At 40.1% G+C, this 14,270-nt stretch overlaps 1 protein-coding gene across 3 annotated transcripts; it reads right to left on the bottom strand.

The window, feature by feature from the left end:
* Window positions 1-1,022: 1,022 nt before the first annotated feature.
* Window positions 1,023-13,157, bottom strand: eif4enif1 (eukaryotic translation initiation factor 4E nuclear import factor 1). 3 transcript variants are annotated; one of them, XM_057338687.1, is made up of 20 exons: window positions 13,044-13,157; window positions 12,468-12,551; window positions 11,916-12,050; window positions 9,569-9,642; window positions 8,685-8,812; window positions 8,331-8,605; window positions 8,036-8,234; window positions 7,713-7,867; window positions 6,850-6,994; window positions 6,586-6,762; window positions 6,063-6,337; window positions 5,492-5,575; window positions 4,976-5,108; window positions 4,748-4,818; window positions 4,505-4,632; window positions 4,246-4,315; window positions 3,953-4,082; window positions 3,517-3,852; window positions 3,252-3,425; window positions 1,023-2,080 (listed from the first exon to the last, which is right to left on the bottom strand). In XM_057338687.1, the coding sequence occupies exons 3-20, from the start codon at window positions 11,994-11,996 to the stop codon at window positions 1,890-1,892; spliced, it is 2,826 nt and encodes a 941-aa protein (XP_057194670.1). In that variant the 5' UTR covers window positions 11,997-12,050; window positions 12,468-12,551; window positions 13,044-13,157; the 3' UTR covers window positions 1,023-1,889. The 3 variants fall into 3 exon arrangements, with proteins under 3 accessions (XP_057194670.1, XP_057194671.1, XP_057194669.1); XM_057338688.1 differs by having other exon boundaries at window positions 6,586-6,744; window positions 12,468-13,123; XM_057338686.1 differs by having other exon boundaries at window positions 12,468-13,122.
* Between the last annotated feature and the right edge of the window lie 1,113 nt (window positions 13,158-14,270).

Below are 14,270 nucleotides of genomic sequence, written 5' to 3' on the forward strand. Positions count from 1 at the left end.
TCGCCTGTATCATCTACTCGCTTGAATCGTAGGTAGTGATAAAGACACACAATAGACAGAGCAAGGTATTAGATACATTAAAATATTTATTTTATTAAAGGGACAGTTCACCCCCCAAAAATATAATGTATTTACCTTCTTGTCTTTCACAAAAGCTTTTGAATGACATGAGTAAATGAATGAACTAATTTTCACTACGATATATTTTGAACTACAATATATATCGAAATATTGAGGGTGTGTACAGTGTGCCATGCATTCTATTTTGACCTTCTCTTATCAAGCTTTAAAATAATTTTATTTACGAATGGTTTGTCCGTTTTACCATCAAACCCATTCGTATACCTTAAAGGGATAGTCCACCCAAAAATGAAAATTCTGTCAGGAATTACTCATCCCCAAGTAGTTCTGAACCTTGTTCTGTTGAACAAAGATATTTGGAAGAATGTTAGCAACTGACATTTCTGGGGTGGTCAAATAATGGTAGTGCGCCAGAGCGGTTTGCTTTCTTCAAAATGTCTTGTGTTAAACAGTAGGAAAAATTATTGTATATTTTTTGTTCTATGGTAGTCAATGGTGCCTCAGAAATCTCAGTTGCTAACATTCATCCAAATATCTTTGTGTTCAACAGAAAGAAATTTATACAGGGTTGGAACAATTTGAGGATGAGTAATTCATGATAGTCCACCCAAAAATGAAAATTCTATCGCTTTAACCCAAAAATGAAAATTCTATCCCTTTAAGGGGCAGTTTCTCAGACCGGGCTTTAGCCTAGTCGCAGACTTAACTTAAATATTAGAGGTATCTCGATCGAAAACACCTTGCACTGGCATCTTAAAATATTTCAGTGTGATTGTTTTGTCTCGAGATGCACACAGTAATGTTCGTTTGTAAAGTATGTTTTAAAACTACTTAAATATCCTAATTTAACTAAAGCCTAGTCCCGTTTCAAGATAATCCCTGCCCCTAAAATACTTGGAATATAAAACACGAGTTGAAATCCACACTTATTAAAGAAAACCACTAAAGTAAAGAGTCAGAAAGTTTATTTTATGTGAATGATTTTTTTTATTACATTTTTTCCAACTTTAACTATTTGTGCTTCTTAAATTAATAGCACATACTTAATTTCCAACCCCTGCCACCCTAAAACAAATGTGATTCAGAGCAGTGCTTCTCATATACTAAGAAGACTGGCTAGAGGGGAGGATGTGGGGGTGGAGTTTCTTAAAAAAAAAAAGGCACAACTAGCAATCACTTCTTGGGGTGGAAGAGTGTCCCCGGGCCCTGTTCTTAGAGAACATTGTAGCTTCAGTATTCCAGCAAAGTTTCAAGGGCATGTATCTCTGGATTAGGGATGCTTTAAATCGCCACACATACGGATGTCTCCATTCCAACAAAACAGCCATGCCGCACTTTTCCACCCAGATCAAGCTCCAATGGGAACTGTGGAATATTGCGACTCAACAAAGAAAAACTTTCATTGCCTCCAAGCAGGATAAACCTTCCCCACATACAGACAGAAAAAGAAAAAAATCTATGTACAACGTGGAAAAGAACTCTATTCCCATAGTCTGTACAACTCAGGCCTATACATTATTTACTTTCTTAACTGTAAGAATCAGTCAAAAACAAGAAAAAACCAAGAGAAACTACATTACTTGACAAAAGCGGCAGGAAACAAAATAAGGTCCAGAACTCGTCTTTTCCCTTTGTCATCTTAACTTTTAAGCCTTTCGAAAAAATCTTTAACTGCAAGACAGAGCACAAAAAAATAGCGGGGCTCAGTCATCTGTACATAATGATAGAAATCAAAGTTCACATCTCTCCAACTACAGGGCAGTGGGGAAGGGGTGTCTCAACTCCTGCTGGATGGCTACAGGATGTCGTCACTGGCGGAACTCGAGCTCATCAACACTGATCACTTTAGCTGAAGGCATGGAAGGGAGGGGCTGCTGCAGCATGTCAGAGCCAAACCACTTCGCCAGGCCCAGAGTAGGGCTGCCCCCTCTTCGCTGGGAGTGGTGTGTCCGATGGGGACCGTGGCTCTGTGACTGGCCTGATGGACCGACATGCAGATCTGTGTAGAAAAAGAACACTTGCTCTACAAATAGTTCATCTTTAGATATACGTAATGTACAAAGATAAAACAAATCTTGTGTTAGATGGCTATATCAGGCAATATGTCATTTTGAGATCATTAGATCTAGGGCTGGGCGGTATGACCAAAAATTAATATAACGGTTTTCCAGATTTATATCGGTTTCCCGGTACATGGCGGTATTTTTTAAACCACATTTTCTACTGATTGCGAGAGGAAATAGTGCTGTTGATTGACTTAAAATGCCCTTTTATACTGTCATGGTGACAGTGACAGTATCCCCTATAATAACTGCAAAGTTTAGATTTCTTTAACAACTGAATAGCATGCTAAGGTAACTTGCATACATAATATTTAAGCAAATAAATAGAGAACAGGGCTCGAAATTTACTTTTCCTTGGGAGCACCAGTGCTTCCAACTTCAAGAGTTAGGAGCATCCACCCAGAAATTAATAGTTGAAAACAAAATAGTACAATTGTACCATTAAAACATGCATGTCTGTTGTGTTTTACATAGTCACAATGGCTTCCTGAAATCATATTTTTAATCATAAAATAAAGGCTTAAATTAGATATGTGGGAGGACGCTGTCAATCCTCCTTACTGACCCTTATTTCTCATCAAAGCATATAGAGAAACAGTTCAATCATATTATATGCTTATATTGAGCAAATATAAGGGGAACACAATTGTTTTTTTTTTTCAAAATGTTTGTTCGTGAGTATATTTAATATAACGTAATGCGAACTTCTAATTGCTACACTTGTGCTGATGTTCAGCCGCGAGGTGCGCGCTCCCATTGCGACAGGAAGGAAATATGTAACATTAACGCTCATGAGCGAGACGCACGCAAACATCCAAACGCCTCCGTTTAGCGCATGTTTAAAAAGAAAAATTATGATAAAGTAGTGCCGCGGCATAGAAAGACGCATTCTGTGTGAATGGCCGGTCACAGTGCAACAGTGAAAAGGGACCCCACTGAAACAATGGGATTAAACAGAAGTCGTATTGCAAAACGGTCACCATAGCTCTAAAATACATCACTTAATATCTCAATGTATTGCATATCGCGATAAATACCTCTGAACAGAAGCATCAAATGATCCATTTAAAAACCCACGTGGGCCAACTGCCCCTCAACTGTACTTACTGGGTCTCTGCTGTTGAAGCTGTTGCTGCATGACTGCTAACTGTATGTTTGGCCCAGCAGCTCTGGGGGCCATAAGTGGATGCCCTGCAGGACCAATAGGATACAGAGGTTGCCCTAAGAGGGCCGGGGGCAGACCCTGGAGCTGAGACAGGTCTACAGTCTGAGGAAATATGCCTGCTCATGCAGAGAAAGATCAACAATTTTAGTATTCAAATAAACTCATTATGGTAAATCTGCAGATAGGCTTTAATGATCAATCACCAACCTGTCTGCAACAATGGGGGTCCAAGCTGAGGCTGAATGCCCTGAACCAGCATCCTCTGCATCACACTGGGGTGAAGCTGGGGTGGAGGTCTGACCAAGGGGACGTGGGGAAGCAGAGGGACCGGGTACATCTGGTGTCTGGGAAAGGGAGAGGAGGGTCCTGGGGACAACATGGTGGGAGTGTGGTGGCCGGTTGTGGAAGGAGGTCTGGGTCTGTCTGGGTCTTTACTATGACGATTTTGGGAAGGTACAGGGGTGGAGCATGCCTTTACCCCACCAGTCTGAGGTCCACTAGTGTCCACATCTTCAAGAAAGGTAATGGGCGATGCAGGGCCATCTATAAAGATATAGACGTGTTATAAAATAAGCAATTAAAAATAAAAAAAATTCGGAGTCACTCTGGTCACTTGGAGTGTCCTGTATGCATTGTGCCGTACCATCCTGAGAACTATGAGAGTTCACAGTCTCCTCTTTGCTTCCTGGTCGGCTCCCAGGATCATCACGACTTTTCTCCTTTGACTCGTACATTTTTTTGATCACAGAGGTGGGAGTGAAAGATGCAGACAACTGCAGGGGGAAAAAACCTTTAAACATTGCTCAAATGCACACATGGTACTACTGTCAGGTCAAATATCTACAATATGGATTACTTGGGTTCATACACAGTCTATTTTATTCTGATTATTTATCCCTTATAAGTAAAAAATCAGTTGTCATAAGTTTAACTTACCACACTAGTAACTGTAGGTGAGGTCCGGCCAGGCATGTGAGGCACAGGAGAACAAGTCATCCTTGGTTGTCTCAAAAAAAAAAAAAGAAAAGATGTGCACACAAATCAGTCATTGTCATTTTATTAAATTGAATTAAATCCATGGGACATTTCTTTCAAGCATCACTGTTTAGTGCAAAATCTGAAAATATATTTGGATTCAACTGAAGATTATAAAATGGCTCAATGATTCAAAAAACCTGCTATAGTTTCGAAGTACCTGTTGCGATACAACTTGTCTGGAGCGTGTTTGTTGTAGCTGTACTGTGGGCGATTATGTACGGCCAGATCCTGCTGAAATAAAGCTTCCAGACTGGCCTGGTCCACTCCCATCTGCAAAGCTCTCATCTACAAAGAAAGGATTTAATGCCAATAAACAAAACAACCAACATAGAATTGTTCTCAAAATGAAATCTGTAGATGCTCTGATGTTTTCATTGTAACACTGTCAAAGACCAATAACCTGTGGTGTTGTCCTGGCCCGATGAAAGTCTGGAATTTGATCCAACACAGTCTGTGGACCAGCGGGGAACCCTGAGGTACCAAGAACACAATGTAGGATGGGAAAGTAAACATACTGCATCCCTTAAAACCAAACTACAGATTTTCAAACAAGATAACACTTTCTGCAGTATTCACAACATTCAATTACCCAGAATAAAATTTAAAAAGTTTCATACAGGGCTCTTACCGGTTACAGGTGGCATTCCTTGATAAAAGTCCTGTATAGGAGATCTCTGTGGGAAAAGTGGGGGAGAAGCGCGGTGGTGCATGAGGCCAGGCATAGAGGCAGGAACAGGGCCATGAGATGGCACAAACAATTCCTAAAGCACAAAAGATAGATAAAAGTAGTAAAATGCCTTGGTCACACAATGCTAAAACTTTAAATGTAGTGTCATGCTGCCATTTTTATTAATGAATTTTTGTGCCTCGTGACTAGCTGTCATATGCCTGCTTTGACAGACACGTAAGAAGGTTATTCATCTGGGATGGCATGAGGGTGAGCAAATGAGAGAATTCTCATATGGGTGAACTTTTTGAAGTGGGAATTTTCTAGCTGGGTGAGCTTACAAAAAACAACAACTTAGACATGAGTCAAGATTATTTTGGTAGTGAATTAAACGCTACTAAAAGCTGTTGAAAGATATAAATGTTGTATCTGGAACATTCATTTAATATGACAAACAGTAAGACTTTGACAGATCACCTGAAAGATGTTTTTCTGCTGAGAAGCAGGTACCTGGGCCTCAGGTAAGGGCACAAGAGCAGGATCCACTGACTGCTGTTGTAACTGAACAAGAATGTGGTCAAAAATGGTTCGTAAGGACTTTGCAATCGAGTTATGGACATCACACAACATGCAATTCCACAAAAACCATCTGGTCCATCAATTTGTCACCTAAACCCTAATGGCATCTACAGTGTTAAGAAGCACTAGCCTAATAGCAACCAAAGCCTGACAGCATACTTGCCAAACAGAACAGCACCCGCACCACTCATGCGAAAGTTCACTGACATTTAAAATTCAGCCACAACTACCAAATACAAATTTATGCCCATCACTGGTTAAATTAAACGCCAACACGACAGCACTTTTACCCCAGACTAACTAGCAAGCGACTTTCATTGCATGCAAAATGCATCAGCTTTGACTAGTGTCACTTTGCATTGTTCACCCAGCTTGTTTCAGCCTCGCGCATGCAGCTTTACCGGACACTGGACCGCATGCAGCAAGTGCATACACAAACATGCAAGCGCAATCGTGGCGGCACACTCACATTGCTCCCGCCGGCTTTGGGGTGGGTGGGCAGGGTTCCACTTGCCTTCATGGAGCTCACAAACTTGTTAAACGCAGACATGTCAGGGTCCCGCGATTTTGTCACACCCCCGGCTCCTCCCGTGAGAGCCTCTTCCAGGTGCTCCGCCATGAAGGGAGTACCACCTCCTCCGCTCAACTGCCTCTGAGGTAGCGGCTGAGCGGGTTCAGGCTGAACCTTAAGTCCCTTCAGACCCACCTCCACCTCCTCTAAGGACAACACCACCCCCGAGTTTGCTACAACAGGGCACACAGGAAAAACAGGACAATAGTAAACAATCTCAGATGAAAAGTCACAAAAGGCCAATAGGTCTCATGGCAAGAAAAAATGTTCAAATGTCAAAAATTTACTTTAAGGGACAATATTTGCTTTATTTCATTTTAATTTTTAATATTTTAGTTTAATGACAACAACCAGATTCACCGTCATCATCAGCCGTCAGTTACAATTATATCATGGCATTTGATTATAAAATGACACTTACTGCTCTCCTTTAGTCGAGCCTTGTTGATATTCAAACTGGACAGTAGCGGTTTCAGGTCGATATTGGCCTTATGAAGCAGCTCCAGAATGTCAACTTTCTCCTTGTGTTCCGCTGAAGGAATTGGGGTGAAAAACTGGGACAACCCTGGATTTAGTGCACCTGTTTGAGGATCAAGAACTGAAACATCAATAACATTAGTTCATACATCCCCAATACAGGCCAGAGAGAACAGTCTCAAAACAAACCATACTCGAACACTGTTACCTGCTAGTCTCTCAAGCTCTTCGTGAGGGGTGGAACGTAGACTGCTAGAGCGGCTGCCTGCTGGACTTTTCATTGGGTTATTAGAAAACCAACGGCTGAAGCGGCTGGCTGAGACCGGACCCTCCCCAAGAACATCCTCAATCATCTGGAAAGAGAAGAACTGTTAGACCGCGTGTCATAGCATAGAAGACGAGGAAACGGTGGAGTGGATGACACTTACGTGAGGAGTGTCTGCAGGCGGCTTAACGCAATGGGGTGAAAAATGGGCGTTTTGAAAATGCTTGCATTCTCCACACAATTCTGAAGTAAATCTCAATTCAGGACCAATCAAATTATCTAAAACCCCTTTTTCTTTTAAAATTTACAAAAGGGCTCGTGCCTAATACAACCCTTATGAGCAAGATGGGCATAAATTTGTATCACATGGAACTTCCTATATAAACCAACAAACAGCCTGATGCACAACTGCAAATATCAGTGCAAAGTTTCCCTAAATACCGCAACAGATATGAATCGCAACCAAGCTTGCTGAAATATTCCGCAATTCACCAATGTCCAACCACTTACGGTAACATTAATTCATTTAACAGGCATTTTTGTTCACTGACAAGCAAAGAACTTGTAGGAAGAAACAACATTAGACATTAGGCTGTGATGAAGTTGGCCCGCTCATTTCAAGATAGTAAACAAATGTAACAGACCAATGGTTTAGACCCAGGGAAATTTAAGGAAAGTTTAAGAAGCTCTTGATAGACCTTTAAAAGTCAAACCAAAGAACCTAAGACGTGTTCAGATTATTTCCTCACCCTTTAAATATTGTGCCCAGCACCCTGATAAAGCATGCAGTGCTCCCCATATCTTACCGAAGCCAGGCCAGGCATGGTCTTTTCAAGGTTGAAGAACTCATTGAAGTCAAATTCTCCAGGGGGTTGCTCGGGAAGAACCTCTGCATGTGGGACTTCTTGATCAGCTCCTGATTCTTGAACCACCCCAGGGTCCAACCCACCATTACAATCAACTGTAAGAGAAAGATTTAAAGTGAGCGTGCTGAGAAATACTTTTTTATGCTAAACCAGGCACTTGTTCATACATATATCTATACATTTTGTATATCTATATACATATATTTGTATATAGATAGTGTTAGTTTTTCCATAGGAAAAATAGAAAACAGCCCATCACACGCCTTCTCTGACTGATTCTGGCTTCTTCCTGGAGCGTTTGGTTCTCCTTTTGTCATCCTCCAAGATCTTGTCATCAAAACCAATAAGCTCAATGGTCTCGGACTGACTGGTGGGCCCACCAGAGAACCATTCTGGTTCCTCTTCGGCATAGGAGTCATTTCTTCTCCTTTCACTAAACACTCTTTTGTCTCCAAAGTCTCTCTGTAGCAGGACACAGACAAAGACATTCAGAAACCTAAAACATCTTAAAATAAATAATTAGCAAAAAACTTCTGCAGCAGGTCCTTCGCTCAATACCCTGAATCTCTTGTCCTTGAATTCACGGTCTCGGTCTCGTTCTCTCTCCTTTTCAACTCGCACTTCCCTCTCGAACACACGTGATGCCATGATGCGGCCGCTTCCTATGCGGCGTGTACCACCCAGCCGAAGAGATTCGTTCTCTTTGTTCTCCAGAGGGCTGATGGGACGTCGAGGGATGGCAGTGGGTGCCACTTGACAACCACCACCGAAACTACGACGCTGTGGACTAAGAACCACCTCCAGATCGTCATCCTTAACACGTTCCCTAGGATCTGCAGCACAAAGCTTTAAGTTGAAGAGCAAAAGACACCACTGCATCCTGCAACCTTTTAGTAGCAAATCGTTTTTTACCCCCAATTCTGCGTTTTAGTGGAACTCTATCTTCTGTAAAGTCTTTCTTGTATCCTTCAGCAGGACAGTTGTTTTCTGAGGAGGGATATAGGGAGGCATGCCATTTTTCAGGGTCCCAGACCCCATCACTATTAGGAAGAGAGTAATGTTAGTAACTACGATACTTCTCAGCAAATTAGCTCATTTAACCCCTTCAGTCTATAATGTCACTCTAAAAGAATTTAGATCAATGACTGCTGAATATAAGCATGAGGAACTTATGCCAGAAAGCAGTCGATAGTGCTACAAGACCACAGATCAAAAATAAAACTAGACTTAGAAATGGTTAAAGGAGTAGTTCACTTTAAAATTTCAAGATAATTCACACTCAACGGCATGTCATACAAGCCGTCCGTGTGTTTATTCTGTCGAAATCAAAATTAGGCTTTTGAGGAAAGCTCACGGACAGCTTGTATGACATGTGGGTGAGTGAATTATCGTGAAATTTAAATTTTAAAGTGAACTACTCTAAAAATTACTGATTGTTTAGCTGTATGGAAGAAATCGTACACAAGCAAAAACACCCATTGATGTTTTTTGCTTAAGCTCTTCATGCAAGATATGGGCCCAGTTTCACAGACACGGCTTTGCTTAAGCCAGGACAATGCCTTAGTTGAATTAAGATATTTGTGTTGCTTTTACAAAAATGCCTTGAAGAATACATATTACTGGTGTGCATCTTGAGACAAAACAATGGCACTAGAACTTGCCCAGAAATATCTTAAAATTTGTTATTCAGTTAAGACAGGTCAAACATTCATTTTAGTCTGGGACTAGACTTAAGCCTTGTCTGTGAAACCAGGCCATGGTGTCACATTAAGAATTAAATTCCAAATAAAGTTCACCTGTCATATTTCTCAGATAGACACTCTGGCCTCTCATTTGAAACTGGCAATTCTTTGATTTCCAAAAGCTCTTCCTGCAAAACAGACATTTCATTATCAATTTGAAAATCTCAATTACTCGACATTAAGGGGATAGTTCACCCAAAAATATAAATTCTGTCATCATTTACTCACCCTTTTGTCATTTCAAACCTGTATGACTTTTTCTTCCGCAAAACAAAAAAGATATTTTGAAAAATGTTGTTAACTGGACCCCATTCACTTGCATTGGTTTTGTGCACATACAATAAAAGTGAATGGGGTCCAGTGCTGTTCGGTTCCCAACTTTCTTCAAAATATCTTTTGTGTTCTGCGAAAAAAGTCATAAAGGTTTGAAATGACAAAAGGGTGAGTAAATAATGAAAGAATTCTCATTTTTGGGTGAACTATCACTTTAAATGACATACATGAACACTTTACATCTGAAACGCAGTTTTTTACTTACCATAATTGTTTTATTATTTGCTTGGCCTTTTATGCCTTTATTGGGATTTAACTGTACAGATTTGACAGAAAAGTGCATAGCGAAGAGAGAATAATGATACTTGCATCTGACCTCGAACCAGGAGTAGAACATGGCCATGTTCGACTCCTGTCAGTCGCGATATTTATCGCAGAGCTGTCCATGAGTCTATCGGGTCCAACAAAATTGAGTTTTTATTACACTGTTCGACCATATTTTTGGCTATTATTTGCAAGTTGTGGGTTTGTTGTCAGGTCTAATATTTGTCTTATAGCCCATTCTGCAAATGCAGCCTTTTTGCAAGGCTTGCAAAATTTCATTGACAGGATCAAAACCATCAGAACTGATGGGCCAAACAAGTTCTAAAGACCAACTTAAACTAAAAACTTTCACTGCTTGCTTTGAGTGAAAACGTCTGACTATTACCCACATTTCACATTTGTTCTACTAATAGAAACTATAACATCAAGTTATGACAGGGGTCTTCAACTACTTTTCTTTGAGGGCCAGATTCCAAAAGTTCTCATTTCTTCTGTTATTTTGTATTTCTGTTATTTATTACATTTTGTTTCTTTTATACTGTTTTGTTGCTGTTTCTTAAGGGTCAAGAATATATTTGTGAAGATATTTGGTTGAAAATTAGCCTAATGAAAGTCAAATCAATAATTCAAAAACGCTAATACATTCAGCACAAATGTAATCCCTGCCCGTTGTGACATTAAAGTGGTGTCTTATAAAGCGAATCAATTGGTCTGTGCAAGAAACTGAACGCTATTATCGCATCTTCAGGTGAATTCCAATCGCATTCATGTGCCCTACACACTTAGAAGGGCAGATCCTTTGAAGTGCAAGTTCTGGAGGGAGATGAACAGCTATTTTCATAAATATAGCAGTTTAAATAATACATAATGAATGTACAAATAAAAACAACAGTTTTTCCCTTAACGGAGACAACGGTTCACACAGTGTACCCTTCCTTACTTTCAAGGGCACAAGACGTGTTTTGGAACGCGACCCATCGCATCGCATAAATGTGCGAACAAGTGGCAGATTTGAGGTGCCGCTTCTGCAGATCTCATAGTGAAGGGGGCGAGACACTTTGGATTCTAAAGTGGATTTGATTGGACAAGAACTTTTTTATGAGAGGCTGAAGTGTAGTGTGATGTCATGGAATTTCTAGATTTATTTGAGCGCACGTGCCAGACTGTCAGTTTTAAACGCTTATATCTTTAAATGTGAATTTTGTCTGCGCTTAAGTGCATATCAGTTTAGTGACGTCCTTAAGGCTAACTTATTTTTAATAAAAGGAAAAAAACTTTAATTTTGTTTTCAATGGGGTTTTAAGTGTCTTGGACAGGCCAATCAAATCACTTTTTAAGATGTCAATATCTCGTTATGAGCCGCGGAATTACTTCGGTTTTGAATGTAGCAGCATTTTGGACTTTCAAAGATGTGGCATCTCAGGACATGCATTTCTTAAAGTCTCTCCATTTATTTGAAATGTTATGGCGGGCCAGGTAAAGATGATTGGCGGGCCGCACTTGGCCCACGGGCCACCAGTCAAGTTATAAGAACTGAATCAGTGTTGATGTGCCAACGCATGTGGTCTAATGTTTAAATTAGGGCTTTCACAATATCAGATTTTCACCACGTATGCACGTAATATTTGTGGCCAAAACAAGTCAGCATAACATTATGGTAAACTACTAAAATTAAATGCAAAATAAACAAATTATGTTGGTGGACCGTTTTGACAACAAAAACAAAAGATATTAATAGCACGGTTATTGAAGATAGTGTTTTTATCTCAAATGTGACATTACCCCTTTAAGTAATTGTTCTCACCTTGGTATACCTATAGGCAGAGGTTACTACAGAGTCCTTTATTGTCTCCACCATAGTTTCACCATTTTCATCCTTCTCCATGACTCAGGTGGATGGTGAAATAAACGAAGCTCCGATATCAGACACTATGGCCACCTGTTGAGGAGTAATTGTGTAGTTAATTTAACTTGATAAATGATGCAGTGGTCCTTTAAAGCCAGTTAAAAAAATACTGCAAAACATTAAACTACCTATCAAAATCAAAATCAAAGCAACTGTGTAATGGGGGAATTAAACAGGCTCATCTTAAACAAGCCTTATACAAATCCGTTAATGACTATAGGAACTTCATTAAATGGAGATTTAAAACCAGTTGCGACGAGAAGCTGGTTTAATGTCTTGATCCTATGTAATCTAAGAGCCTCTGTTAGCATATGACGAGGCAGACAGACAAGAAACAACAAAAAGCTAAAGAGCTTGATACAACAATATTAAGGTAACTAACCTACAAACTACACATTGATTTATCAGGTATAAGGAAACCAGGCACGTTTCTGAAAACCCTGAACTCACCTGATATTTGAATCGGTGTCACAGCACCTTCTCCCTCCCGCCTGGATACCTCAGCTAGCTGCTGGCTACCTGTCCTACACCAAACTAACGTTACAAGAGATGCTGCAGTCAGTCCAGATTTTAAACAAGCTACCGGCCCAAAAAATAAAGGTTATCTGTTGACTTGATTTCACCGCAATCTTGACAGGACTCGATTTCCTCGCGAATTGACAAGAGATGGGCTTCATTAGCCAAATGGCTAAACTCAAAAAGCCGACGCCGAGGATTTAGTTCATTTCGTGTGACCAAACGGCTCTGCCTGCGCCCTTTAATTGAATTCCTGCCTTTGCCCTCGAGAATAAACTCAAAATAGACAAAAACGTAACGTTACAACACATCCAGTGTTTATTTGCGTTTGTTTCTAAGCTAATGGTTCAGGTTAGCGGGTTAGGAAACTTATCAGCACTCAAAAAGCCGAAAAAGCAAATAAAGCGCGTTAGTTCACTTAAGCCTGGTTACGTTAGAATCAAGTCCCACAGATAACCGCGTTCTAGATCTTAAATAAAGCTCGTAGTCCGACTGCTACCACCAAAGTACCTCGGGGTACTTTCTCTAAGCACCCTCTTTCGTCTCTGTTCAGTAGCAGAGCGGCGAATTTCTTCAGATCTCTCACTGGTTCTGAGGGAGGCCCCAATCAACGATTATATAGCGTCTAATAACGCCTTTCCTAAAATCTTAAGAAACCATCACTTACATCTTATTGTTCTTTGAAATAGAATAAAACCGAGCATCAGACTGAGACGTTATAATTGTGTATTTAGGAAAATGGGGTTTACTAGGGTACACAGCAGTTGATTAAAGCAGGAATTGATTTCAGGCAATCAATTTGGCCACCTATTGTAAATTGTAGTCACGTGACAATATTAAAACCGCTCATCAGTTTTGGGATATGGCTCGATCAGCTCCCTTGTTCAGTAGTTAGGGCACTGACCAGGGAGTCAGCCATTTTAAGGGATGTCTCATTCGCAAAATCCATCCAGTGCACTGAAACGTTCGATCCCTAAAAATTCCCACAATGCACCGCAAAAACCAGGGAGCCAATTCCAACGTTCCCTTACCGGAAATCACGTGACAATTTTTTAAGCCGTTTCAAACCGAAATCGTTGGAGCCAACTCAATGAACTTCATGAAACGCTATGTAACTTTTGAAAAGAAAAACACTATTTTATGTTATGTATAAACAAACGTTGCTAGACAGGCAGGCAACACAACACAACACAACAGTTAAACTTAATAATCGACCAGATTTATGCACTGATATGTAACAGAATAATGAAAGTGTGTTTCTCATATGTTCTTCAACCAGTATTTAATATACTAAACTTCTATAAAATAAAGTCAGAGATGTCGGGTTTGCCGGTTGATTAATACCAGCTGTGAAGTATAATGACGCGCTTAAGCAGTCACGTCACAGGAAAATAAGTGAATAGTGTCCCAATGAGAAGGGAGCCAGGGTACTTACAGTGCCCGACCCGTTAACGTTACACGATATACTGATTCACGATCTCGGGAGCAAGGGAGCTGATCGAGACACAGGGCTGTTCTTGGGCCATCACACCTGCAAATAAATTGATTTAATTGCATATTTATTTGTTTAATTTTCATAATTATGCATGTTATTATGCGCTACGTGAGTTTGTATATTGATATTGTTCAATAAACAAAACAACAAATAAATTGTATTGGTAACACACATTCACCTGTGCATTTTTATTTATAACATTTTTTATGTACATGGGCCTATTTAAATATAAAAAATATTTC

This window comes from Triplophysa rosa, linkage group LG7 (genome assembly GCF_024868665.1).
Source record: "Triplophysa rosa linkage group LG7, Trosa_1v2, whole genome shotgun sequence".
Lineage (NCBI taxonomy): Eukaryota > Metazoa > Chordata > Actinopteri > Cypriniformes > Nemacheilidae > Triplophysa > Triplophysa rosa.